Source organism: Harpia harpyja (assembly GCF_026419915.1).
Source record: "Harpia harpyja isolate bHarHar1 chromosome W unlocalized genomic scaffold, bHarHar1 primary haplotype SUPER_W_unloc_1, whole genome shotgun sequence".
Classification (NCBI taxonomy): Eukaryota; Metazoa; Chordata; class Aves; order Accipitriformes; family Accipitridae; genus Harpia; species Harpia harpyja.
Window position 1 is genome coordinate 365,894 of NW_026293183.1, and position 21,464 is coordinate 387,357.

At 59.9% G+C, this 21,464-nt stretch overlaps 3 protein-coding genes across 3 annotated transcripts; 1 reads left to right on the forward strand and 2 right to left on the reverse strand.

The window, feature by feature from the left end:
• The first annotated feature begins 1,844 nt into the window (after positions 1–1,844).
• Positions 1,845–16,078, forward strand: PAK4 (p21 (RAC1) activated kinase 4). The gene is given in 10 exon segments (XM_052779406.1): positions 1,845–1,998; positions 10,400–10,623; positions 12,591–13,265; positions 13,780–14,223; positions 14,311–14,444; positions 14,557–14,683; positions 14,788–14,913; positions 15,019–15,153; positions 15,284–15,388; positions 15,390–16,078. Coding segments are annotated over 10 exon segments (2,067 nt in total). The 5' UTR covers positions 1,845–1,952; the 3' UTR covers positions 15,441–16,078.
• A 415-nt stretch (positions 16,079–16,493) lies between these two features.
• SYCN (syncollin) lies at positions 16,494–18,610 on the reverse strand. Its single transcript, XM_052779388.1, is given in 5 exon segments — positions 16,494–16,991; positions 16,994–17,110; positions 17,112–17,150; positions 17,152–17,193; positions 18,530–18,610. Coding segments are annotated over 5 exon segments (477 nt in total). The 3' UTR covers positions 16,494–16,793.
• Positions 18,611–18,650: 40 nt separating this feature from the next.
• LOC128138125 (leucine-rich repeat and fibronectin type III domain-containing protein 1-like) lies at positions 18,651–21,391 on the reverse strand. Its single transcript, XM_052779439.1, is given in 17 exon segments — positions 18,651–19,148; positions 19,151–19,240; positions 19,243–19,407; positions 19,409–19,477; positions 19,480–19,545; positions 19,548–19,616; positions 19,618–19,654; positions 20,021–20,283; positions 20,285–20,356; positions 20,358–20,438; positions 20,440–20,688; positions 20,690–20,848; positions 20,850–21,023; positions 21,025–21,057; positions 21,059–21,232; positions 21,234–21,257; positions 21,259–21,391. Coding segments are annotated over 17 exon segments (1,950 nt in total). The 5' UTR covers positions 21,373–21,391; the 3' UTR covers positions 18,651–19,037.
• Positions 21,392–21,464: the final 73 nt, after the last annotated feature.

The window sequence follows — 21,464 nt, forward strand, 5'->3', positions numbered from 1 at the left end:
GGGGCTTGGGATGAATTCAGTGCTTTTCACCAAGCTAGGTAACATCTTAAATCGCTGTGGCCGCAACTCTCTGTTAAGGTTTTAAGCGAACCACCTTTTCCCTCCGAGCATGCGTGCAGCTCTTGCATCCCGAAAGGCTCTGGCGCCAACGGATCCAGGCTCGTGAATTCGCCCAGCGCAGGCATCTGCCCGTGGAGCTGCTGTTCAAGACCCCCCGAGCGATGCGGCAGCGTCAGGATCCTCCATCCTGGTGATGCCGGGAACACCCTGCTTGAGCTGCACTGAAACATGCTCCTTCACCACGTCCTCTGAACACCCATGGCACTCTGGTATCTTCTCCAGCCAAGCGGCGTGAGGTTGTGACTTGTGAAATTGGAGAGGGGGAAAAAAAAAAAAGAACAAGTGGTGGGAGAGGTTAGTCTTCATCTGATGATCTTTTTTTATTATTTTTTTCCCCCCGGACACCACATCCTTCTGGTGTGATTCTAGGAAAGCTTCCAAGTGCCAATTAGCAGTCCAATGGTGGTGCAGAAGATATTTTGATCCATGAATATTCTGAAAGAGAATAAATACGAGGAAAATTAGTGCAAATGGGAAGTAAGCAATCTTGTTGTAAACCATGATAAATGATTAACATTCCCAACTGTGGTTTTTTTTACCCACCCTCCCTACTTGTAAAAGGCATTTGAATAAAAATAAGACCTTCTCAGCTGCGAGACATCATTGGGCTCCATTGGATGGAGTTGGCAGAGGCGTAGCCATGGTGGCTCGACTCTTATCACCCGTAGGTGCCTGCTGCTCTCCGCCGTCTCGCCCTCGCTGCCCAGTTCGTGGTCTGGCACCTTCCCAGCAAACGCCAATGGGGTGGACTGTGCGTGGCGGAGGCTCGCAGCTGCTCGGGTGCTTGGCATGGTGGACTGCCATTGATTTGCGATGCCAGGCAAACCTCCCAAATTTGTCCGTGAGATTCGCCAGCTCATCAGGCCAATTCGAGGGTGTTTCCTTTGAGCAAAAGCTGAAGGGAAGAAAAGAGAGGAGTGAAATACACACGCTGACATCAAAGCCTTGCTTTTCTGTGCCGGAGAGGGCTCGGACACTGTTCCTCCTCGCAGCGAGCGAGCTGGAGAGCGCACGCTACCTCATGGGACCCACCAATTAGTGCTGCTTTCGTTTAGGAAATGGCATCACTCTCGTTCAGCTGGAAGACGGTGGAAGAGGCAGAGGCTTTAGGCAGCAGAGTTATGATCCTCACCCTTAGGTGAGGCTCTGATGCCCAGGTGAGGAGCTCCTCAGCTCATCCTCACACAGAGGGTCCAGATCGCACCTGGAGTCCCCTGGCCAGGCTTCAGGGGTCATGTATCTTAACAAGGGGTCTTAAAACCAGCAAAACCCACAGGAGCTGGGGCTGCAGGTCGCCGATCCTGGCCATGAGGGGCTTGGTTACTGCAGTGCCAGCGTGTGCCGGCAGTCCCCGTCGATGGGCGCTTCACCGGCATGCTCTGTGCCCACACCCCAGGGCAAGAACATGTTTTTAGGGGCTCTTGAGAAAGCTGGGTGAACATGCTGAGGGGATGCGCAGTGGGAGGGAGGCACGCTGGAAGCATGGCGTGGCGAAGGGCTGCTACCCTGACGGGGGGAAATTCCCCTGGCTGGGAGGGCTGGTTCTTCCTGCCGGGATGGCTGGCGGGTTTTCTGCTGGCTCTTGCCTGCCCTTTCCCTCTCCTTCCTTCCCCATCTCTTGATCCCCAGCCACCCTGAGGGGCACTTGACTGGCTGCTTTGTTTCAAATGTTGCTGCCTCATTGGTTCCCAGCTCAACTCTCCTCTATTCTTGCTCCGCTTCTTGCAAGCTTTGTCTTTAACCCCTCCAAGCCTCGCAGCGGCCACCCTGCCATCTCCTCTCCCAGCTATTCCTCCCTCCGCGCTCTCTCGACGGTTTACCAGCCTCGCAGCATGGGTGAGAGTTCAACGGCAGCGGTGCTCCCAGTCCTGGAAAATGGTAATAACGTCTGTTAAATCGCGGGGCCGTAGCGCTGGCATTAGTCACTGTGTTGGGTGCGCGGAGACAGCGGTAAGCTGTTATTTCGGTCGCTGACTTCAGAGTGGGACTCACCACTGCGGGAAGCGAGCAGGACGAGCTTTGCTCGGCGAGCAGCTTTGCCTCCCTGGACCCCTTTTGGGGTACGCTGGGGTTAACCGCGCTGCTCTCCCCTGTCCCAATCCATCCCCGGCATCCAACCGCTGGAGGATGAAGGAGAGGAAAGTCCGGCCGTCCCAGTGTGAGCCCGGAGCCCATGGGAGCCCAGCGGCAGGAGTGTCTGCCTGTGAAACTGGTTCTGGAGGGCGATAAGAGCAGGTTGGGAAGTACATGAAGCTGGGAAAGTCAGCACTGCAGCCGGGAGGGGGAGAAAACGCCGGTGGGGAGAGCTGCGTGCCAGGACCAGCGCCTTGGCCAGGTCCTCCGTAGGCAGCAATTGTGTCCCCCGCGGGGCTGGGAGCGGCCGTTGGGGTCCGGGAACCAGGTGGGGAGTCTGAGAGCATGGACCCCGGCTGGCTTGGGGAGCTGATGGCGGATCGCCCCAATCCATAGGTCTCCCCACGTCCTGGCCCGTCCTGCGCTCATCCGCCCATCGCTCACTGGTGCTGGGGGAGGCGCTTTGGAGTTTGCAGCATCAGGATTTGGGAGCTCTGCCGCTGGCCCGGAGCATTGGGCTGGAGCTGCTGGCCCCCAGCGTGAACTGTGACCCCCCCCCAGCCCCCTTTGCCCCACAAGGGGCCACCCGTGCACGGTTTTGGAGGGGTTCCTTGGTCCCCATGCCTCTCTCAGGGCGAGGGCTTGGGGCTATCTTCTCTCCCTCCTCCCCCTCTGGCTTGCAGGAAGCAGGAGGATGGTGAAGGTGAGTAATGCAGAGTCTGGCTGATTTTTATGTTTGGTTTTTTTAATGAGTTTTAACCAGGGTGTTTTGGGAGGGGGGAGCTCTCAGAGGAGGTTTATTCCCTTTCTGAGCCTGAGCCGGGTCGGGCGGCTGTTGGAAACGCGCGGAGCAACAGGGGATCTCTCCATCTTGCTGGCTGAAGCAGGTCTGTTGTTCGTTAGCGGCGCTGCGAGGCGAGGCCGGTGTTTCGGGGGGAAACGGAGTTATTTCTGGCAAGGAGGACGGGAGGGACTCTCATTTTCCTTGCGCATGGGGGTGAGCCTGTTTGCATGGGAAGGAAAAGGGGAAAAATTGAAAACCCAGCAGGCAGGGGAAAACTGAACCCCACATCTGTGCCACACACAGGGTTTGGACTTTAAAAACTGGATATCCCTTTGGCAGGGTGTCCTGCTCGGCCGCAGCTGGCATGCAGGTTAATGGTGTGGAAGGGCTGGTTGCTGGCTAACGCTTCCCAGCTGGTGGCAAGCAAAAGGTTGTTCTTGCCTGGAAACAAGAGGAGGAAATAATGTCACCCGGAGCCAGCTGCCTGCTGTCATGGTGGGAACAAGGCTTTGGGGGTTTGTAAGACCCCCTAAAAACCCTTATGTCTGAGCCTGACCTGGCCTGAGGAGGAGACCTGAATGCCAGAGTCAGTTGTGAATGGATGCGGTGGGTGACAGCGCTGGCACCCGGGGGGTTCCTTTTGCTCTTGGGCATCCCGTGGGCTCCTCTGAACCTCGGAGGAGGCTCTGGGTGAGCTGAGCCGATGCCGGGAGCAGCCAGGACTCCAGAGCCCCCTTTGTGTGGGTTGGTTTGTTTTTTTTTTTTTTCCTCAAGCACCACATAATTCGTCCAGCTTCTGAGCGCCCTCAGCTAAAATTGTGTCTCAAAATCCAAACTTCGCCTGCATCAGGCAGAAAGTCTCTTTGCAGAGCCTGGGGTAGGGAGAGCAGCTCTGAGATGTGAACATGGTGCAGCTGCAGGACAAACAGCCCCTTTCTGCTGCTCCGGGGAGCAGCAGCGGCCGGACCAGATGTTTATTTTGCTGGGCCCGATGTGTTTAAAGAGGAGACGAGTGTGTGAACCACGTACAGCTGCACCAGATATTTATTCTTAGGCATGGGGACAAACGGGATGCTGCTTCTGGATCCTGCCGGGGATCTGTTAAATCTGTTTGCCATTTGTCCACGCTAATGGCAGGACACTCTCCTGCCAATGGACATTCAAATCTATCAGTTTCAGATTTTATGCAAAGGAACAAATTGCCTGCATGCACCTTTGTCATCTCCCCCCCCCCCTTTATTTTTCATTTGAAAGCTGCTATCAAACTCCCCGCCAGCAATAACATAGGTTTCGGGATGTTTGTCAGCAATGGAGAATATTCTGCCGTTTTGTTTACTCAGGGCTGCTAGAAGCATTAGTTAATGGCTGACTAATTAAACAAAGCGGAGATAAAGGGAATCTGACCTGGGCTAGGACAGGGCTGAGGAATGTGCGTAGCTCTGGTGGATATCTAGCCAAGAGGGGGGAACGTGGGGGAGATGTTAACGCGCTCTTAACCCCTTCCTCCTTTTGCAGAGGGCCCCCTCCCACCATCGAGAGCTCCTCCAGGCTTGGCTCAGCCCCCCTGCCCCTTTGCGCTGCCTGTTTTCCCCCAGCCAGCCCCAAAAGGATTATTTTTTGTGAAGCCAAGGTAGATTTGGAGGCTGATTAGCTTAACTAGCAGTGTCCTGAGGCGCTCAGATGCTCCAACGTCCGGTGTGCGGGTTGATGTATATCCTCCAGGTATATTTATTTTCCCTAGACTTCCTTGCAGTTAAACGCAAAGCGAGCAGTTTTTAAACATCCCACTCAAAGTTTAGCGATTATCTCCCAAAACCAGGAGACCCTTTGCCATCCAGAAACGGGACTTCTGTCCATGCAGCAATTCTCCGCAAAGGCTCTTGCATGCGAGGAAGGATCCTGTGCGAAGGAAGGTGGTGTTTGGGAGCAACTGGTGCGGGTAAAAGGGGGTCCAGCCTTGGTTTTCCTTTCGGGCGCAGTCCTGCCATGGGGATGGCGTGAAATGTCTGTTTCTCCCCAAAACAGCAGTAGTCTGCCTGGGCTAGAAGCTACGGGAAGCTGGCATGATGCTTGCTGTGACCATAAAAGGATGAACTGAACAAAAGCGCCCGCCCCGGGGTTACTTTTTAGCCATCGGGGTCTACAAGGTAAAGTTTTCCTGGCTTGGGAACCCCATAAACCTGCTGGCTGCACGTTCACACCTTCGTTTACCCCTAATTAATGTATTTGCCTGTGCACAGTGCGGTTCAGGATTCAACCCAGCCCAAGCTGGTGCTGGGTTGTGCTGCAGACAGCCGGAGAGCGGCTAAGTCAGACCCCCAGGGTGAGCAGGTAAAATGGGGGATTGCAAATATATGGTACTCCCTCCGTTTTTTAAAGGGGGACCAGGACAGAGGTGGAGGCAACCAGGCAGAGAAAAACTTTGCTAATGGATCAAGGATTTATTCAGAAAACCTCAAAGATTGGGAAAGCTGGAGAGGAGGGAGTGCCTTTGCGGATGCCTTGGACGCAGCAGGATGCCGGAGCACCAGAGTTGGGATTTCCTGCGTGGAGAAAGGGATTGTCTTGGGAGCTGTTGAGTTTCGCACCGGACAGCCTGTCAGAAGCAGATTCAGGAGACTAAAATGGAATCACCACCCGAAGGCAGTGAAAGTGGGAAAAATGGATCCACCCCATGGCAGCCCTGGCTCTGCCGCTCTCCCTGTGCCTGCCACAGGATTTCAGCATTGTTCCTGAGTCCCTGTGTGTCCCAGGATTGTCCCCTTCTGCGGGATGGGGACGGTGTGCATAGTGGTGGGGGTGTCACCCAGCTCCCCCAGGATTCAGCCTCTCGACTCGACCAACTTCAGTCCCCTTTCAAATTTTGTCAGCTTGCTTCTAGCCTGGTCCCAGGCACCAGCCACTGTGAAACCAGCCGGTGGGGTTAGGCACTAAAGGTCACGCTCTAATTGCATCCTGCCGGCTGCAGTGTCTCCCCAAAATCCTCCTGGCGAGCTCCTTTTGGGTTTGGGCACTGCAGGATGGCGCTGCTCCTTCTGAAACTGGAGAAACGAGGAAGTTAAATAAACAAACCTTAAATAGTGGCCTAAAATGCCAGGCTTCCTTGGGTTTGTTTTACTCAGCTGCCTCCACGTCCCCCATCCCATGTGGGAGGGGTGTGCTTCCTCCCAGTCGCCTGCTTTTACTAACAAATAAAAACTGGTTTTTCCTCCGCCGACGGGCTTTTGCCAGTGAGACGCAGGGCTGGAGCTGGACATGGTGAGAGGCTTGCACCGCTGTAGCTTGGTAGGCTCATCCCCGTGGCGGCATTCCCCCGGTGCCGGCGCTCTGTGTCCCCGGAGAGGGGATTTTTTGGTACTTTTTTTGATGTTTTAAAGCCCAAGCTGCTTCTCACGTGAAAGCGCCAACCTGCTGGTTTCAGGCAAGTGAAAGGTGAGTTAGGGTAATTTGCAGCTTCATCCTCTTCTCTCCCTGGGGCTTGCACCTAAGGTGAGGAGCATCGGTGTATGGACACCGGGGCTCGCGCTTGAGCAGGAACCTGTTTAAAAGCATCATCTGACCCCCATTAATTACAGCACCTCCTGGACCACGGCTCGCCAAGCGCCAGCAGATCCCTGGCAGCGACTGTGAACCAAGCTCTGTCATCCACCAAGTCCAGAATAAGCTGGTAGTTACGGAGATCAGCTGGTTTTGGCAACCGCCAGCAGACTTAGCAGCTCTCGATGCCGCTGCTGGCGGGCAGGTGCTGATGTTGCCGTCAGTAGCCGGAGTGCTGAGGTGGAAATAGCCAGTGCTACTGGTCTTTCCAGACTGCGGCGAGGGTGTTTCAGCAAGGGGATGCTTGTCTCGCTCACCCCTTGTTCTGCATTCACTGCACTGACCACCGGCACCCCATGTGTATGGGGCTGGACCCGGAGGACGCTCGGCAGGTATTTAATGGGGGGAAAAAATAAATGAGTTTAAGGTCCTTAAGCTGCTTTAGGAGCATTTTGAGTTGCTAATTGTTGTGGTTTAACCCCAGCCAGCAACTAAGCACCACGCAGCCGCTCACTCACTCCCCCCACACCCAGTGGGGTGGGGGAGAAAATCAGGAAAAGAAGTAAAACTTGTGGGTTGAGATAAGAACGGTTTAATAGAACAGCAAAGAAGAAACTAATAATGATAATGATAACACTAATAAAATGACAACAGCAATAATAAAAGGATTGGAATGTACAAATGATGTGCAGTGCAATTGCTCACCGTCCGCCGATCGATGCCCAGTTAGTCCCCGAGTGGTGATTTCCCCCGCCCCCACTCCCCCCAGTTTATATATGAGATGTGACGTCCCATGGTATGACATACCCTGTTGGCCAGTTTGGGTCAGGTGCCCTGGCTGTGTCCTGTGCCAACTTCTTGTGCCCCTCCAGCCTTCTTGCTGGCTGGGCATGAGAAGCTGAAAAATCCTTGACTTTAGACTAAACACTACTTAGCAACAGCTGAAAACATCAGTGTTATCAACATTCTTCTCATACTGAACTCAAAACATAGCACTGTACCAGCTACTAGGAAGACAATTAACTCTATCCCAGCTGAAACCAGGACACTAATCTTTCCCCTCGACTCATGCTGGTGTTTAATAGGGTCCGATAGCTCCAACCTGTTTCTCTCTGGCTCTCATCCTGGTCGGGATATCAGCCGAGCCACGATGCATGAGAGCGAGGGCTCGCTCTCAAGTGCTCTTGCTTTAGCCCTGGGTGTGGTGGTATCCATCTAAAGCTTGATTTCTTTTTTTTCTCTTTACCCCAGCTCAGAAATTTTTTCCTTTCCCCTCCCAGGTCGGGAGGAGCAGGACTGCACCGACTTCCAGCATCTGCTTCACTGCAGAAACTATTGAAACAATTCAAAAAACAACCTGAAATTGTTGATTTAGGGGAGGCTTGCCAGCACTTCGGGCTCCTGCTGGACAGGATCGATCATGTACCTTTGAGCTTGGAAGGATGCGGGCGTTTGGATGGTGTAAACAAGCTTCTATTGTGCCTGGCTGTGGGTGTTTACACCAGGAAAATCGGCATTGGGGTCCACCCTGGGGCCAGGCTTCCTCCAAAGCCACAGCTCTTCATCCTGGGAGACTGAGATGCGTTCAGGGATAGTCTCAAATACACCATGAATGAACAAAACTTGTAAATGAAGAAAACTGGCTGCATTGGGTGGCTTTGTCTTTGCAGCCTGCAAAGGGAAACCGTATAACTTGTCAGGCGAAAACTGGGTTTGAATTTCATGCTGAAAACGTGCTGGCCACGCTGCTAAGTTTAGTTTCAGCAGCCTTGACTTGTATTTTAGGCTCCTCGACCTGTATTTAAGTGCCTGAGTAAACAGTCTGTTGTTCTCGCTCAGGCTGAGCATCTGCATGCCTGGCTTTTTGCAGGTCAGGCTTTTTTTCTTGCCGGTTTATTCAGCTTGTAACTTAAAACGCTGCCTTAAAACCACACTTAAAAGTGGTTTCAAATGACACCCTTTAGGTAAAAGGCTTAAGGAACAGTGTTAGTCACCAACGTCCAGTGAAATGACCTTTTCCTGGGTGTCGCTGGACTGCCCGGGCTTGCATTTGCTACTGACTTGCTTTCCTCGTCGCACCTTGTGGGTTTTGTTTTTTTTTTAAATCTCCTAGCTTTTAATTGCGGGAGGGTTTTTTTTGCTTAGTTTTTAAATTTAAGAGCATTACATCAAAGGGAGGAGGGATGCAGAAAAATGTCTGCGAGACTGGGGCTCCCAAAACTTCCCTTCTCCTGGAAGAAACATAATGCCCGTGCGAGTTACGCTGGGAAGGAAGCAAAGACAAGCGGAAAGAAGCAGGATTATCCCAGAGGGGAGAAGACCCCTGCCTCCTGCCACCCCTTTATGGCTTCAGGAAGACAACCAGAACAGTTGCAGAGAGCAGAAGGACGTCCCCAACCATCTCCATGGGTCGTGTGAGCTGCCGAATCCCTGGCAGCAGTGTTATCTCACCTCCAGGATGGGCGAAAGCCTGGCGGTTGCTGTGGAAGGAAGCAGAGTCCAGCCCCAGCTGGGCTTGGAAATGCCTTTGCGGTGAGGACAGGTGTTAGTAAGTAATCCAAGCCTGTGTTGTCCCATAATTCATGGAGGCGACGGTGCTTCCCAGGGCTGAGCCGGAATGCATGGCCCCCACGGAGGCTCTAAGGAAACTTGCTGCTGCTTTACTGTCCCACCAAAAGCACCCCAGGCCCCTCTGCTACCTCTCGGAGAGGTGCTGCATGCCGCTGGCTTTCCTTTGATGGAGAACTTTGCAGGATCAGTCACCAGGGACCAAAACAGGACCTTGATCTGGAAGACAGTAATTGTAACCAAAGTTGTTCCGCGATGCAGGGGTGCATGTGAACACCACCATCCCCATCTTGGCAACACGTCCCATGTGCTTGAGAAAACACCTTTAATTAGGGAGATTTTGCTCTAGATCCCGGCTAGGCACCCATCCACCTGCCTGCTAGGCTCGGGCAGACCTCTGTGCCGCTCCCTATCCAACTGGTTCCCTGTCACTTCGGGGCAGCTGGTGATGGGGAGCCAGGAGAAGACACTGCAAGGGGTTGCTTTGGGTTTGTCTGTGGCCGGCTAATGAGCCCAGAGCAGTGCAGGGTCAGTGTTTTACCCATAGGTGTCTGTTCAGCTGCTAGTGTTTAACTTCAGTATAATGACAAATACCTGCTGATTCCCTTGTGTGTCTGGGTGGGTGTTTTCTGCCCCAAGGAGGCTGCAATGTGTTGGTTGAAGCCCTTGGGGGGACAGTTGCCAAACTCTGGCTCCAAACCAGCGCAAGAGTAATTGCAGTGCTGCAAAACGCTTGCGAGATCAGCCCTAAATCCCTGGGTGCTGGGACACAGCGTGTCAGGGGAAGCTGCTCGTGGAACTGCTGGAAGGAGAAGAGCCAAAGAAATTGCCCACCCAGGTGGTGACAAAGAAGGACAGCAGGTTGAGGAGCCGAAGCTCATTGCAGGGAATTTTCTCGTGTGCTGTACAGGCGGGCAGCCTGGAGCCCCGAAAAGCTCCCTTGGTTGCCCTGGTTTGCAATCGCTGCCTTCGCATTAAAAAAATAAAGGCAGGAGGGACCTGCAAATGCATCTTCAAACAAGTGGAAAAAATGGGGGATGAGAAGGACCGGTGGGGAATTGCAAACACAGCTGCGAGGTCAGGTGGGCTATAATAACCCCCCTGGACGGGGAGCAGCCTAATGAAGTGTGGGGCTTGCAGTCACTCAAGGTGTTTCCTTTTTGGCACATGTGTGGCAAGTAATTATTTTGCCAGAGAGCAAGGTCAGTTTCTAAAGAAGGGGCTGTTTGTTTTATGGTTTGCTGAGGTCACTGGTGCGCTGCCCACCTCTCCCTCCTCCTCCAGGCTTCATTTTTGTCCCTCTTCTTTGCCCCTCAGGTCTTCTAGCCGGCCTCACCATGTTCAGCAAGAAGAAGAAACGTATCGAGATCTCTGCTCCCTCCAACTTTGAGCACCGCGTCCACACTGGCTATGACCAGCAAGAGCAGAGATTCACAGGGCTGCCGCGGCAATGGCAGGGCATCATTGAGGAGTCGGCCAAGCGCCCCAAGCCACTGGTGGACCCTGTCTGCATCACCACCATCCAACATGGCTCACAGAAGGTAGGCAGCTCTGCTGGCATGGCCTCTGCCCTCTCGGGGAGGGCTGATGATACTGCTTTTGGGGCTAGAAAGCCAGGCTGGGGATAATTTGGGCTCCGTGCCCTCTCCCTGGGGTGCCACGGAGCAGGTAAGGTGGCAGTTTGGTCTCTAACCTGCGCAAGCAGCAGCGGCATCCCCATGGCCGACCGCCTGCCCCTTCCCCACTCGGTGTGGGGCTGTGCGGGACGGGGACCACCCAGCTGCTGCCCATACGGTGTGAAAACCTCTCCCGCATCCTCCCAGCAGCTGGAAAAAACCCACCCTACAGGAAAACGCCAGGGAAAAACAGTGTCTGTTCCTTCCCATCTCATCCCCTCCCCGTATCTGTTTCCCCAAGCTGCCATTATGTCGTTTTTTTAAAGTCTGGCTTGTCTGCTCCCCTTGGTCGAGGACACCCACGCCACCCCCGTGCCCCAGCTCTGCCGTTCCTCCACCTTCACCCTAATTAAAGTCCCCGGCACTGGCTACGGTGTGACCAGCATGCCCAGAGCTGGCGTTCCTGCGCAGCCAGTGGCTTCGCTCGCTCGGCTGGTTTGCCCCGGACAATGGGGCAGCTCCAGCAGCTGTGAGTAACGCTGGCTGCAGCCCTTCTGAGCGAAGCCAGCTGGGCAATTCTGCTGACCCAAAAAGATGCCAAAACCGGTGGGGCCCCTTGGCACTGCCGAGCCCCATGGCTCGTGGTTGGGAGCCACTGCATCCCATGCAGCTGGGGTTTGTTGTGGAGGTACAGGCTCAGCTCACCTGTCAAGGAAATAACCTGCTCCCCAAGGCGGTGGGAGGAGGAGGAGGAGGAGGAAGAGGAGGGGGATATAAATAGCCAAGGATGGCGTGCTGTGCTTGCTCACCCTGTGTGGAGGTGCTTGCTGCAGGGGAAGGCATCCTACTCTTTGGAGGAAGGCGAGAGGCCTAGGGGATGGGGATGGGGTGGCTGCCACTATCCCCTCACCTCTTGCTGCATGGTCGTGCCCTCCAAGGCTCAAGTCCATGAGGGTGCAGATCCCTCCCCGAGAGCTGGGAAACAGGGCATGTCCCTCCCCACTCCAGCCAGTCTGATACTGGGAGCCGGGGGAACCATCCCTGCACAGCCCACAGCTCCCCAGTTCAGGTGTCCCGCCTGGCTGGGACCTGCCTCCCAGCATCAGGCTTCATTTTTACCTGCTCTACTCTTCCCCTTTGCTCCAAGGCGGCATTCGGGACAGGCTCATTAACCTTTGGCTAAACGAACCACGTCTGCCCTCACCTCATGCATCTCCTCTCCCTCCTCCATGGGCCGATGACACTGAGGGGAGGAGGACCAGCGCCTGCCCCAGAGCTTTGCTGGGGCTGGACCCCAGCCAGGAACAAAACCTGCTGCCTCTGCACAGTTACTAATAACGGTGTTTTGGGGGCAGACGGAGCCCCCCGGGCACAAGCCAGGGGATGAGGTGCTGCCAGCAGCCTCCCAGACCCTTCCCCATGAGCCCCCTGAGCGGGGCTGGGTCTGGCCAAAGGCTTCTCGGGTGCGTGCTGCCTCTTGGGGCACTTGGCCCATCCAGGAGGAGAGGCACAAGGCTGGCTCCGGCTCCCCGAGGGAGAGCCCTGTTATGTTGGTACCTAGAAACCTCCCAGTGGGGCCCAGGGCTGCTGGGGAAAGGCAGAGCCCCCTCCCCTCTCCCCCAGCCTCCAGCATCCTCCTCCATGAGGCTGCACGGCCCCGCCGGGCTCAGCCACCTCCCGGCACTTGACTGGACCGAGGTGGCATTGGCGCCAGCCCCTGGAGACCTCGTCCCCTCCCCTCCCCACATCCCCTCTGTGTGAGCCGTGTCCCCGTCACTACCAGGCATTTCATTTTCATTTTTTTTTATTTTCTTCCCTTTTTTTTTCTTTTTCTTTTGTTCTGTTTGTGCTTTGTGTTCCTGTCCGCCTCCCGTCCCACGTCCTGCTCAAAGACCATCGTGCGGGGCAGCAAAGCCGCCAAGGACGGCTCCCTGACCTGGCTGCTGGACGAGTTTGAGAACATGTCTGTGTCCCGTTCCAATTCTCTGCGCAGGGACAGCCCCCCCTTCCTGCCCCGCCGCGACCAGCTCTACCAGGAGAACGGCCTCTCCGAGGGCCCGGCCACTGCCCGGCCGCACGAGGATGCCGGCAGGAGCAAGGAGAAAAGCCGTCGCGGGGCCAGGAGCGAGCTAGAGCAGGGCAAGGAGAGACCCCGGGAGAGGGAGGACCAGCATGCCCACCACCACCAGCAGCCCCGCGGGCAGGAACCCGGCCCCAAACCTGCTCCCCCTGCCGGCGGCCGCCTGCCCCCTCCCGAGTACCCCAAAACCCCGGCCGAGCGGGATGGCTGGCGGGACTACCCTGCCGACAGGGACTACAGCGAGCCAGCTGACCGGGTGGTGTGGCGGGAGCGCCCCGAGCCCTCCGACAAGCGCCCCAAATCCACCTACGCCGGCGAGACCAGCCCACAATCTCCCCGGGACAAACGCCCGCTCTCCGGGCCCAATATCCGGACTCCCAACATCCCCGTCTCTGAAGGGGTGATGAAGACTGCTCAGCAGATGGGACGGCCTTTTAATACCTACCCGAGGGCTGAGACCAACCCCGGCAGGGGCGCAGGTTCACAGGTAAAGGTTCCCCCCCGATCCCCTCTGCTCTGACCAGATCCGCTTGGCAGCAACCTCTCCTTCCCTGGCTGCGCAGCCCAGGGGAGCTTTTCCTTGCTCTGCCTCTCCTCCACCTCCTAGAAAAGCAGCCTCTCTCCTCCATTTCCTAAGCAAGTGCCAGCTAACGGGCTCCTGCGCTCCAATTAAGACCGGTAAGACCGGCACATGCCGAAGACCACCGGCCCTGCGGGCGCTCCGTGCTTTCCTTGCAGCACTGGCCCCATCCTTGTCTCCGAAGTGGCCACTGGCTCTTCCGCGGTCTCCTCTTCCCCCTTCCTCGGTCCTTCCAAGCCTGTCTAGCACAAACCTTTCCTTCGGCAGCACCCGGCCCCGCTAACGCCTCTGCCACTCGCTTGGTTGGAGGCTGCAGGGTCGGCACCCAGCATTTTGGGGACAGCGGCAAAATCCTGGCTCCAGCCGTGTGCTCCCCTGGGCTTTTGGTGGCTGATGTCCCTCTCCTCCCATCTCCTTGCAGGCAGAGCACCAGCCAGGACGACTGCAAGAGGTGGCATCCAACGGGCTGGTGAGCGGCAGTGCTGGCTCCTCCCAAGCCCACCCCCCCGGTCCACCGTGCTCCAAAAACCCCGAGCCGCCCCATCCCGGCCTCACCCCGCACGCCTTGGATCCCCACCTTGCTCGCCAGCTGCCCACCGGCCCCCCACTGCCCCCGGCGGGGCCACAGCAGCCCCGCTCGCCCCAACGTGAGCCCCAGCGCGTCTCCCACGAGCAATTTCGGGCGGCCCTGCAGATGGTGGTGGATCCCGGAGACCCCCGCACCTACCTGGACAACTTCATCAAGATCGGTGAGGGCTCCACCGGCATCGTCTGCATCGCCACTGTCAAGAGCACCGGCAAGCTGGTGGCTGTGAAGAAGATGGACCTGCGCAAGCAGCAGCGGCGCGAGCTGCTCTTTAACGAGGTGAGGCAGAGCAGGGACCTCCCTCAGGGACCCGCTTTCGGGTGTTGCACGCCGTGGGGAGGCTCAATCGCAATCTCCCCTCGGCAGGTGGTGATCATGCGGGACTACCAGCACGAGAATGTGGTGGAGATGTACAACAGCTACCTGGTGGGCGACGAGCTCTGGGTGGTGATGGAGTTCCTGGAGGGCGGCGCCTTGACCGACATCGTCACGCACACCAGGTACGTCCCGGGGACCCCCGCATGTGTGTCCCCTTCACCAGCTTGGCACCGGGGTCATCTGCCACTCTGGCACACTTGGCTCTCGCTTCCCACCCTCTCCGTCGGCTCGTAGGATGAACGAGGAGCAGATCGCGGCTGTCTGCTTGGCTGTCCTGAAGGCCCTCTCCATCCTCCACGCGCAGGGCGTCATCCACCGTGACATCAAGAGCGACTCCATCCTCCTCACACACGACGGCAGGGTAAGCGCCGTGGCGGGGCATGGCGGTGGTGGGTACAGAGCCTCCCGGCCAGCCGAAAAGCGGTGGCGGCCCTTCTCACCCGGCCCCCTTCCCCGGCTTTTTAGGTGAAACTCTCCGATTTTGGGTTTTGCGCCCAAGTGAACAAGGAGGTGCCGCGACGGAAGTCGCTGGTGGGGACCCCATACTGGATGGCGCCGGAGCTCATCTCCCGCCTGCCCTATGGCCCGGAGGTGAGCGTGCCGCGGGTTTGGGGGGCGCAGGGCGGGTTTGGGGGCGTAGGATGGCCTCACCCCTGAATTAACCCCTGGCTTTACTGTGTCCCCCCCACCCTGCAGGTGGATATCTGGTCTCTGGGCGTGATGGTTATCGAGATGGTCGACGGGGAGCCGCCCTATTTTAACGAGCCGCCGTTAAAGGCCATGAAGATGATCCGAGACAATCTGCCCCCCAAGCTTAAAAACGTGCACAAGGTAAAGGGGGGGGGGGGCGACAGGGCATCCTGGGGAGGGGGAAAACCCTCCGGGGGCTCCCTGAGGTCCCCTGGGACGTGTCTACCCGCCCCGGGACGTCGCTGACGGCCGCCCTGCTCCCTCCCCGCAGGTTTCACCCTCCCTCAAAGGCTTCCTCGACCGCATGCTGGTGCGGGACCCGGTGCAGCGGGCCACTGCCAACGAACTCTTGAAGCACCCCTTCCTGGGCAAAGCGGGGCCCCCCCTCCTGCATCGTCCCCCTCATGCGCCAAAACCGCATGCGGTGAGGAGCCGGCAATGCCGGTGGCCACCCCGGCACCCTCCTCGCCCTCACTGTCACCTCATAACTGGATTCGTGACTGTGCCACTACTGTTGGGGCGCTGGCAGGGTCATGGACCCCCCGCACCGTACTACTGAGCCAGGGAGCGGCCAGAGAGGGGGGCCGGCTCGGTTTTGACGACTTCACCGATGCTCCGCGCAGGGCTAATGGCGAGGCCACGTGGTGACACCGTCCTGGTGTGTCCCCCCTGCTTCCCAGCAGAGATTTGGGGCTGGGGGCTTATCCCACCCTGGACCTGGTATCGCCCCCACCCTGGGGAGCGGTTTGGGACATCTCCCCCCTTTCTTTTTCCTTTAAATCCCCTTTTTTTAATCCCTATCTGGCCCCAGGGTTGGGCCACCACCTGCATCTCCGGGGGACACACACGTGTCCCCAACATTACGGCCCCATGGCCACACTACTGATTTGGGGTCCTTACCACCCCCCCCACCCCCTCCAAACACGTTTTTTGTTCTTCCCCCCCCCCCCCCCCCGTTTTGTTTTTTAACAAAACTATTTATATTGTCATTTTGTAACGTCGCGGTATGGGGGGGCCCCGGGGCTGGCATGGGGACCCCTGGAGATTACACGTGTCCTTTTGGAGACAGCTGTGTCCCATGTGGTTTTTTTGGGGGGGCTGTGCATGCAGGCACAGATAGTGTGTGCATGTAGGGTCACACATGTGCATGCCCACGTACACGTGATACGTGTGCACGTGAGAACGTGTGCACGTCTGCCCACAACGTGTGACCCACCGCGGGCTGAGCATGTGGGAACCCCCCCGGTACCCTTTCCCAGGTCCCTGCTTGGGGGAGGAGGGGAGGGTCACAGGGTGATGGTTTGTGGGGACCCCCCTTCCTGCCCAAAGATACCCAGGGGGCCACTGCCTGCTGCCCCACCACCCCACTTCCCCCCCCCAATAAAAGCACCCATGAGGCAGGAGCTGCTGCAGCCTCCAGGCTTTATTGGCTGCGCTCGGAGCTGTGCGAGGTTGGGGGGGGGGGGACGGAGGCAGGGGGTGGCACTGCCACATCAACATGTCAGCCCCACATCTGTCAGCCTTGACCCATGTGGACTCACGGTGACCTGTGTGGACTCACATTGACTTGTCTTGGCCCGCGTTGACTCGATTTGACTTGTGTTGGCTTGTCTCGGCCCACGTTGGCTTGTCTTGGCCCCTGTTGACTCACATTGACTTTTCTTGGCCCATGTTGACTCATGTTGACTTGTCTTGGCCTGTGTTGACTCACATTGGCCTGCGTTGACTCGTGCTGACTCATGTTGACTGGTGTTGACCTGCGCTGCCCCGTGCCGCCTGCCTCAGCGGCACTGGCAGTAGAAGCCCCTGATGGTGTTGTTCCAGTTGCCGAAGAGCCCCCGCCGCACCTCCTGCAACCGTGGCACCGTGCTGGCCCCGAAACTCCGGCTCTTCCCCTTCTTGCTGGCCCGAGACCAGACAGTCAGCTCGCAGCGGGTGCCCACCACCAAGGAGGAGACGGCGGTGACCCAGCCGGGGGGGGCATGTAGGGGACGTCGGAGCCAGGGTACAACCACGAGGGCGGACTCCCGCAGCACTGGTCATAGTAGGGGCTGTTGTCGGTGTAGAGCTGGGCGCAGATGTGGGTGCCGTTGGCCGTCCCGCAGGTTGGAGGGGGCCGGGCACTGCGCCTCGGCCCCCTGCCAGCACCGCCGCTGCCAGCACCACCAGCACTGCTGCCACCTGTCACCCCACCCCCCTGCTGCCCCCAGCACTGCCTGGATATACCTGAGCCCAAGGACAGGGTGAGGGGGGGAGACCCAGGTGTCGGGCCCCCCCCCAAGGTGTGCAGCCCCCACTCCCTGGGAAGGGACCCAGGTGTCTGGGGCCACCCCCCACCCCAGCCTCCCCCCAGCATCTCCACCCCCGTGGGAGGGGACCCAGATGTTCGGGACCTCCACCCCCACCCCCCCTGGGAGGGGACCCAGGTATCCTTCCCCCCCCCCGCCATGGCCTCGGCCGTGGCCTTGGGGAAACTGAGGCACGGGGGAGGGGGGGCCAGGCCAGGCTGGGGACCCAGGTGTCCTGTATGCCAAATGAGGGGAGGGTAATTAGCAGATGCCCGGGGGGAGTGATGGGGGGTGCAAGTTCCCGCCCCTGATTTGCATATTAATGACCCAAGGCCACGCCCTTGCCATGGCGGGTCTCCCAGCAACTGCATCCCCCCATATCCCGGCAAACGGTATCCCAGCAACCGCGGGGGGTAATTAACCCATCCCTCATTAGCATAGTCGCCCCCCCCCGCCCCCCTCAGCCAATGGCCACAGCGCCCACCTCGTTAGCTCGCTCATTAGCATACTAATGAACTCATTTGCATACAGGGACCTGCCTCTTGGGGGGGGGACACACGGGCGGGAGATTCTCGAGAGTCTCGTATGAGCTGGGGCTCCCTGGACCCCCCCCAAACTGAGCGGGACCCCCCCCGGGCTCCCCCCAAAGGGGGACTCCGCAGACAGTGGGGCCCCCCGGCCCCCCCCCCCCAGACAGAGCGGCTTCCCCTCCTCTTTACACACAAAAAGTTTAATCGCCCCGGGCGGGGGGGGGCACAGGTTTTTAATGTAAAAACTTGTGTTAAACACTGCAGCGGGCCGGGGGGGCCCGGGGGGACGGCTGGTGGGGGGTGTGGGCAAGCGGGGGGGGTCAGATGGGGGGGGTGATGGGGCAAATAGGGGGGTGATGGGACAGCGGGGGGGGGTTAAAGGGGCAAATGGGGCTGGGGGGGTGACAGGGGGGGCAAGGGGTAAATGGGGGGGGCCGGGGGGGCCGACCCCCGCGGGGTTATCCAGACCAGCCAGATAGGAGGCCCCGGGCCGAGGCGGGGGGGGGACGACACACAAGGGACAACGAGGGGGGGGAGGCGGGGGGGGGACCCAGGCATCCGGTCCCCCCCCCCGGTAGGGTTGGGGGGGGCTGCGGTTCTCGTGTCATCTGTGCAGACGTGTCAGTGGCGTGTGCGGGGCCCCCCCTGCCGCCGGCCCGGCCAAAGGCACCGCGGCGGGGGGCAGGCCGGGGGGCGCACATGCATGTCGGGGCATGCACAAGTCCCCCGGGTGCACATCCCCCCATCGGGGTGCTCATGCGTGTCCGAGTGCCCACGCATGTCCCGCGGGTGCCCATGGGGGCAAGTAGGTACTGGGTTGCATATGGGTGCCCCCGGGGGGGGGCACATGGATACCGATGGGGGGGGGCACGTGGGTGCACACGGAGACCTCGAGGAGCACCTAGGGGTGCGTGCAGGCACCTGATGGCACCCACAAGCACCTGGAGCAGGGGGAGGGGCCCACAGGCAACCAGCCATGGCTGTGTACAGGCACCCAGGAGCACCCAAGGGTGCGTTTGGTCACCCAGGAGCACCCAAGGGTGTACTGGAGCACCCAAGGCTGTCTTCAAGAACCCAGAAGCACCCAAGGCTGCATTCAGGCACTCAAGGGTGCATTCAGGCACCCAGGGGTGCACGTGAGCACCCAGGAGCGTACAGGGATGCCAAGGACCCCAGTGCTGCCCGGGGGGGGCTGCCTCCAAGCACCCTAGGGTGCTGCTTGCCCCCTGCCCCCCCCTAAGACGGTGCTCTCGAGCATCCAGTGGGTGCTGCCGAAGGAGGGGCGCAGGGTGGGGGCTGTGTCAGGCAGGTCGAGGGTGCCGGCAGCGAGCCGTGGCGCCGAGTCCGTGCACGCCGCGGGTTAGCTGTGGCTGGGGAAGAGCCCCCCGTGCCCCCCCCACCGGCAGCACCCATGGGTGCCGGGGGGGCGGGAGGGTGGGGGGCAGCGGAGGCGGCGGCTCCGGCTCAGGGGGTCTGTGGGTGCCGTTGGTCTGGGAGCAGACGCTGGCGACGGCGGCGGGGGGGCGGCGGGCAGCCGCCGCCTTGTAGCGGGCGGTGAGGATGAGGATGAAGACGAGGGACAGAGGCGGCGATGGCGGTGCCGATGATGATGATGACGGTGCCCCCCCAAAAAATGGGGTCGGGGGGAGGGTGGCGCAGCCGGGAGCCCTGCTGGCCGTGGTGAAGTGGACGCAGCCGAAGGGGGCGGGCGGTGGGCAGTGCCGTCGCCCCCCTCAGTGTAGAGCGCCGAGATGCAGAGGTCATACTCGCGCCCCGCCGCCAGGTCCCCGCAGCACGAAGCTCCGGCTGGAGGGGGGCAGCAGCCTGGGGGGGGGGGGGCACGGAGGGGGGTTGGGGGGGGCACGGCACGGCAAGGCCACCTGGTGCCGTGCAACGCCACTTGGGCCCTCGTGCAATGCCACCTGGTGCCACACGATGCCACGCGACGGCGTGCAGTGTCACGTGGTGCTGTGCAATGCCCACCGGGCTCCGTGCAAAGCCACGCTGGGCCGTGAGGTACCATGCAGTCCCATGCCATGCCCCACGGCACCATGCTATGCCAGGCAACGTCCCAGGCTGCCACACAAGGCCGTGCAGTGCCACCCCAGCCCCCTGCAACATCTCTGTGCCCCCCCTGCAGCCCCCCAGGATGCCCCTGAGCCCCCCCAACCCCCCCCCGCGGGCACCCACCTGTAGACGAGGGAGTCATCGAGGGAGCTGTTGTACTGGATCTGGAACATGCGGATGCTGGGGACGTGGCGCTGGGGCAGCCAGCGGATGCGCGCTGAGGAGGCCGTCAGCTCGGCTGCCACGATGCGCCGCTCGCCCCGCCACCCGTGACTCGTTGCCCGCTGGCCGTGAGCCATGTCAGAAGGACCCGGGCCCCGGCTTCGGCGTCCCCGTCCCCCATCCCGCTGAGGGACGGGCAGTGGCAGGATGGCCACCTGCACCCGGGGCGGCCGCCTCGCCAGCGGCGTTGGAGGCGACGCAGGTGAAGGCGCCGTGGTCACGGAGCGTGGCCACCGCCCAGCTCCAAGGAGCCATCGGGCCAGACGGCGCGGCGACCCGTTCTGCACCAACCGCGACCGTCGGGACCCAACCAGTGCAGCAACCGGCGGTGGGTCACCGGCGGCGGCGCAACCCAACCGTAAGGGTTGACCTTCCAACACGGCGGCAGGGTCGGCGGCCCGCCTCCGGTGATGGGCCGGCGCCCGGCACGCCAGCTCCTCCTCCGGCACTGCCCACAGCAAGCGGCCAGCGAGTGGTGGTGGCGAGGCGCAGCTCTCCAACCGACCCGGCTGCGCACAAACGGCGCAAACCACAGCAGCTCGCAGTTTGCAATGCAAAGGGTTCCCCCCCCGCCGCCAAACTGGGTCCCGGCGGTCCCGGCACTGGCGGTAATGCCCGTAAAGCGGTTGAGTCGGTGAGGTCCAACCGCGCCAAGCGGGGTAACCGCCCGCCACCGCCCCGGCGGGGACCCCGCTCCAAGAGGTTGTGATCCAAGGTGAGGGTGGCCAAAACTGGCCATGCCGGCCACTGCCTCCCACGGCAAGGCCGCAAATTTGTTATGGGAGAGGTCGAGATCCTCCACCGTGGCGGCGAAGGCGGCGAAGGCAGCAGGTTCGATGGCGGCCAGTTGGTTGTTGGCCAAGATGAGGTGGCGGAGGCTGGCCAAGCCCCGCAGCTGCGCCCCCGCTCAGCGCCGGCAGCCGGTTGCCGTCCAGGTGGGAGGGCGCGGAGGGCACAGAGATCGGCGAAGGCGCCGGGTGCCAACCGGCGCAGCCCGTTGCGGGAGAGGGTGAGGTGGACCAGGCTGCTCATGTTGGCGAAGTCGGCGCGTCCCACGGCGCCGATGAAGTTGTCGGCAAGACGCAGCTCCACGGCGGCGCGGTCCAGGGTGGTGTGGCACGGCCAGGAGGCCGGTGCGGGGCGGCAGAGGAGGTGGGGTTGGGGGCGGCCGCGGGGCAGAGACAGCGGGGGGGGCAGCGGTGGGACCCCGCCACCGCCCCCAGCATCACCAGGGGGACCAGCAGCTTTGCCATCCCTCCGCCGGCCCCGGCGGCGCCTTGCGGGCGAGGGGGGGGACAGGGTCAGGCCGCGGGGCAGGATCAGGCCCAAGGGGGGGGCAGGGGCC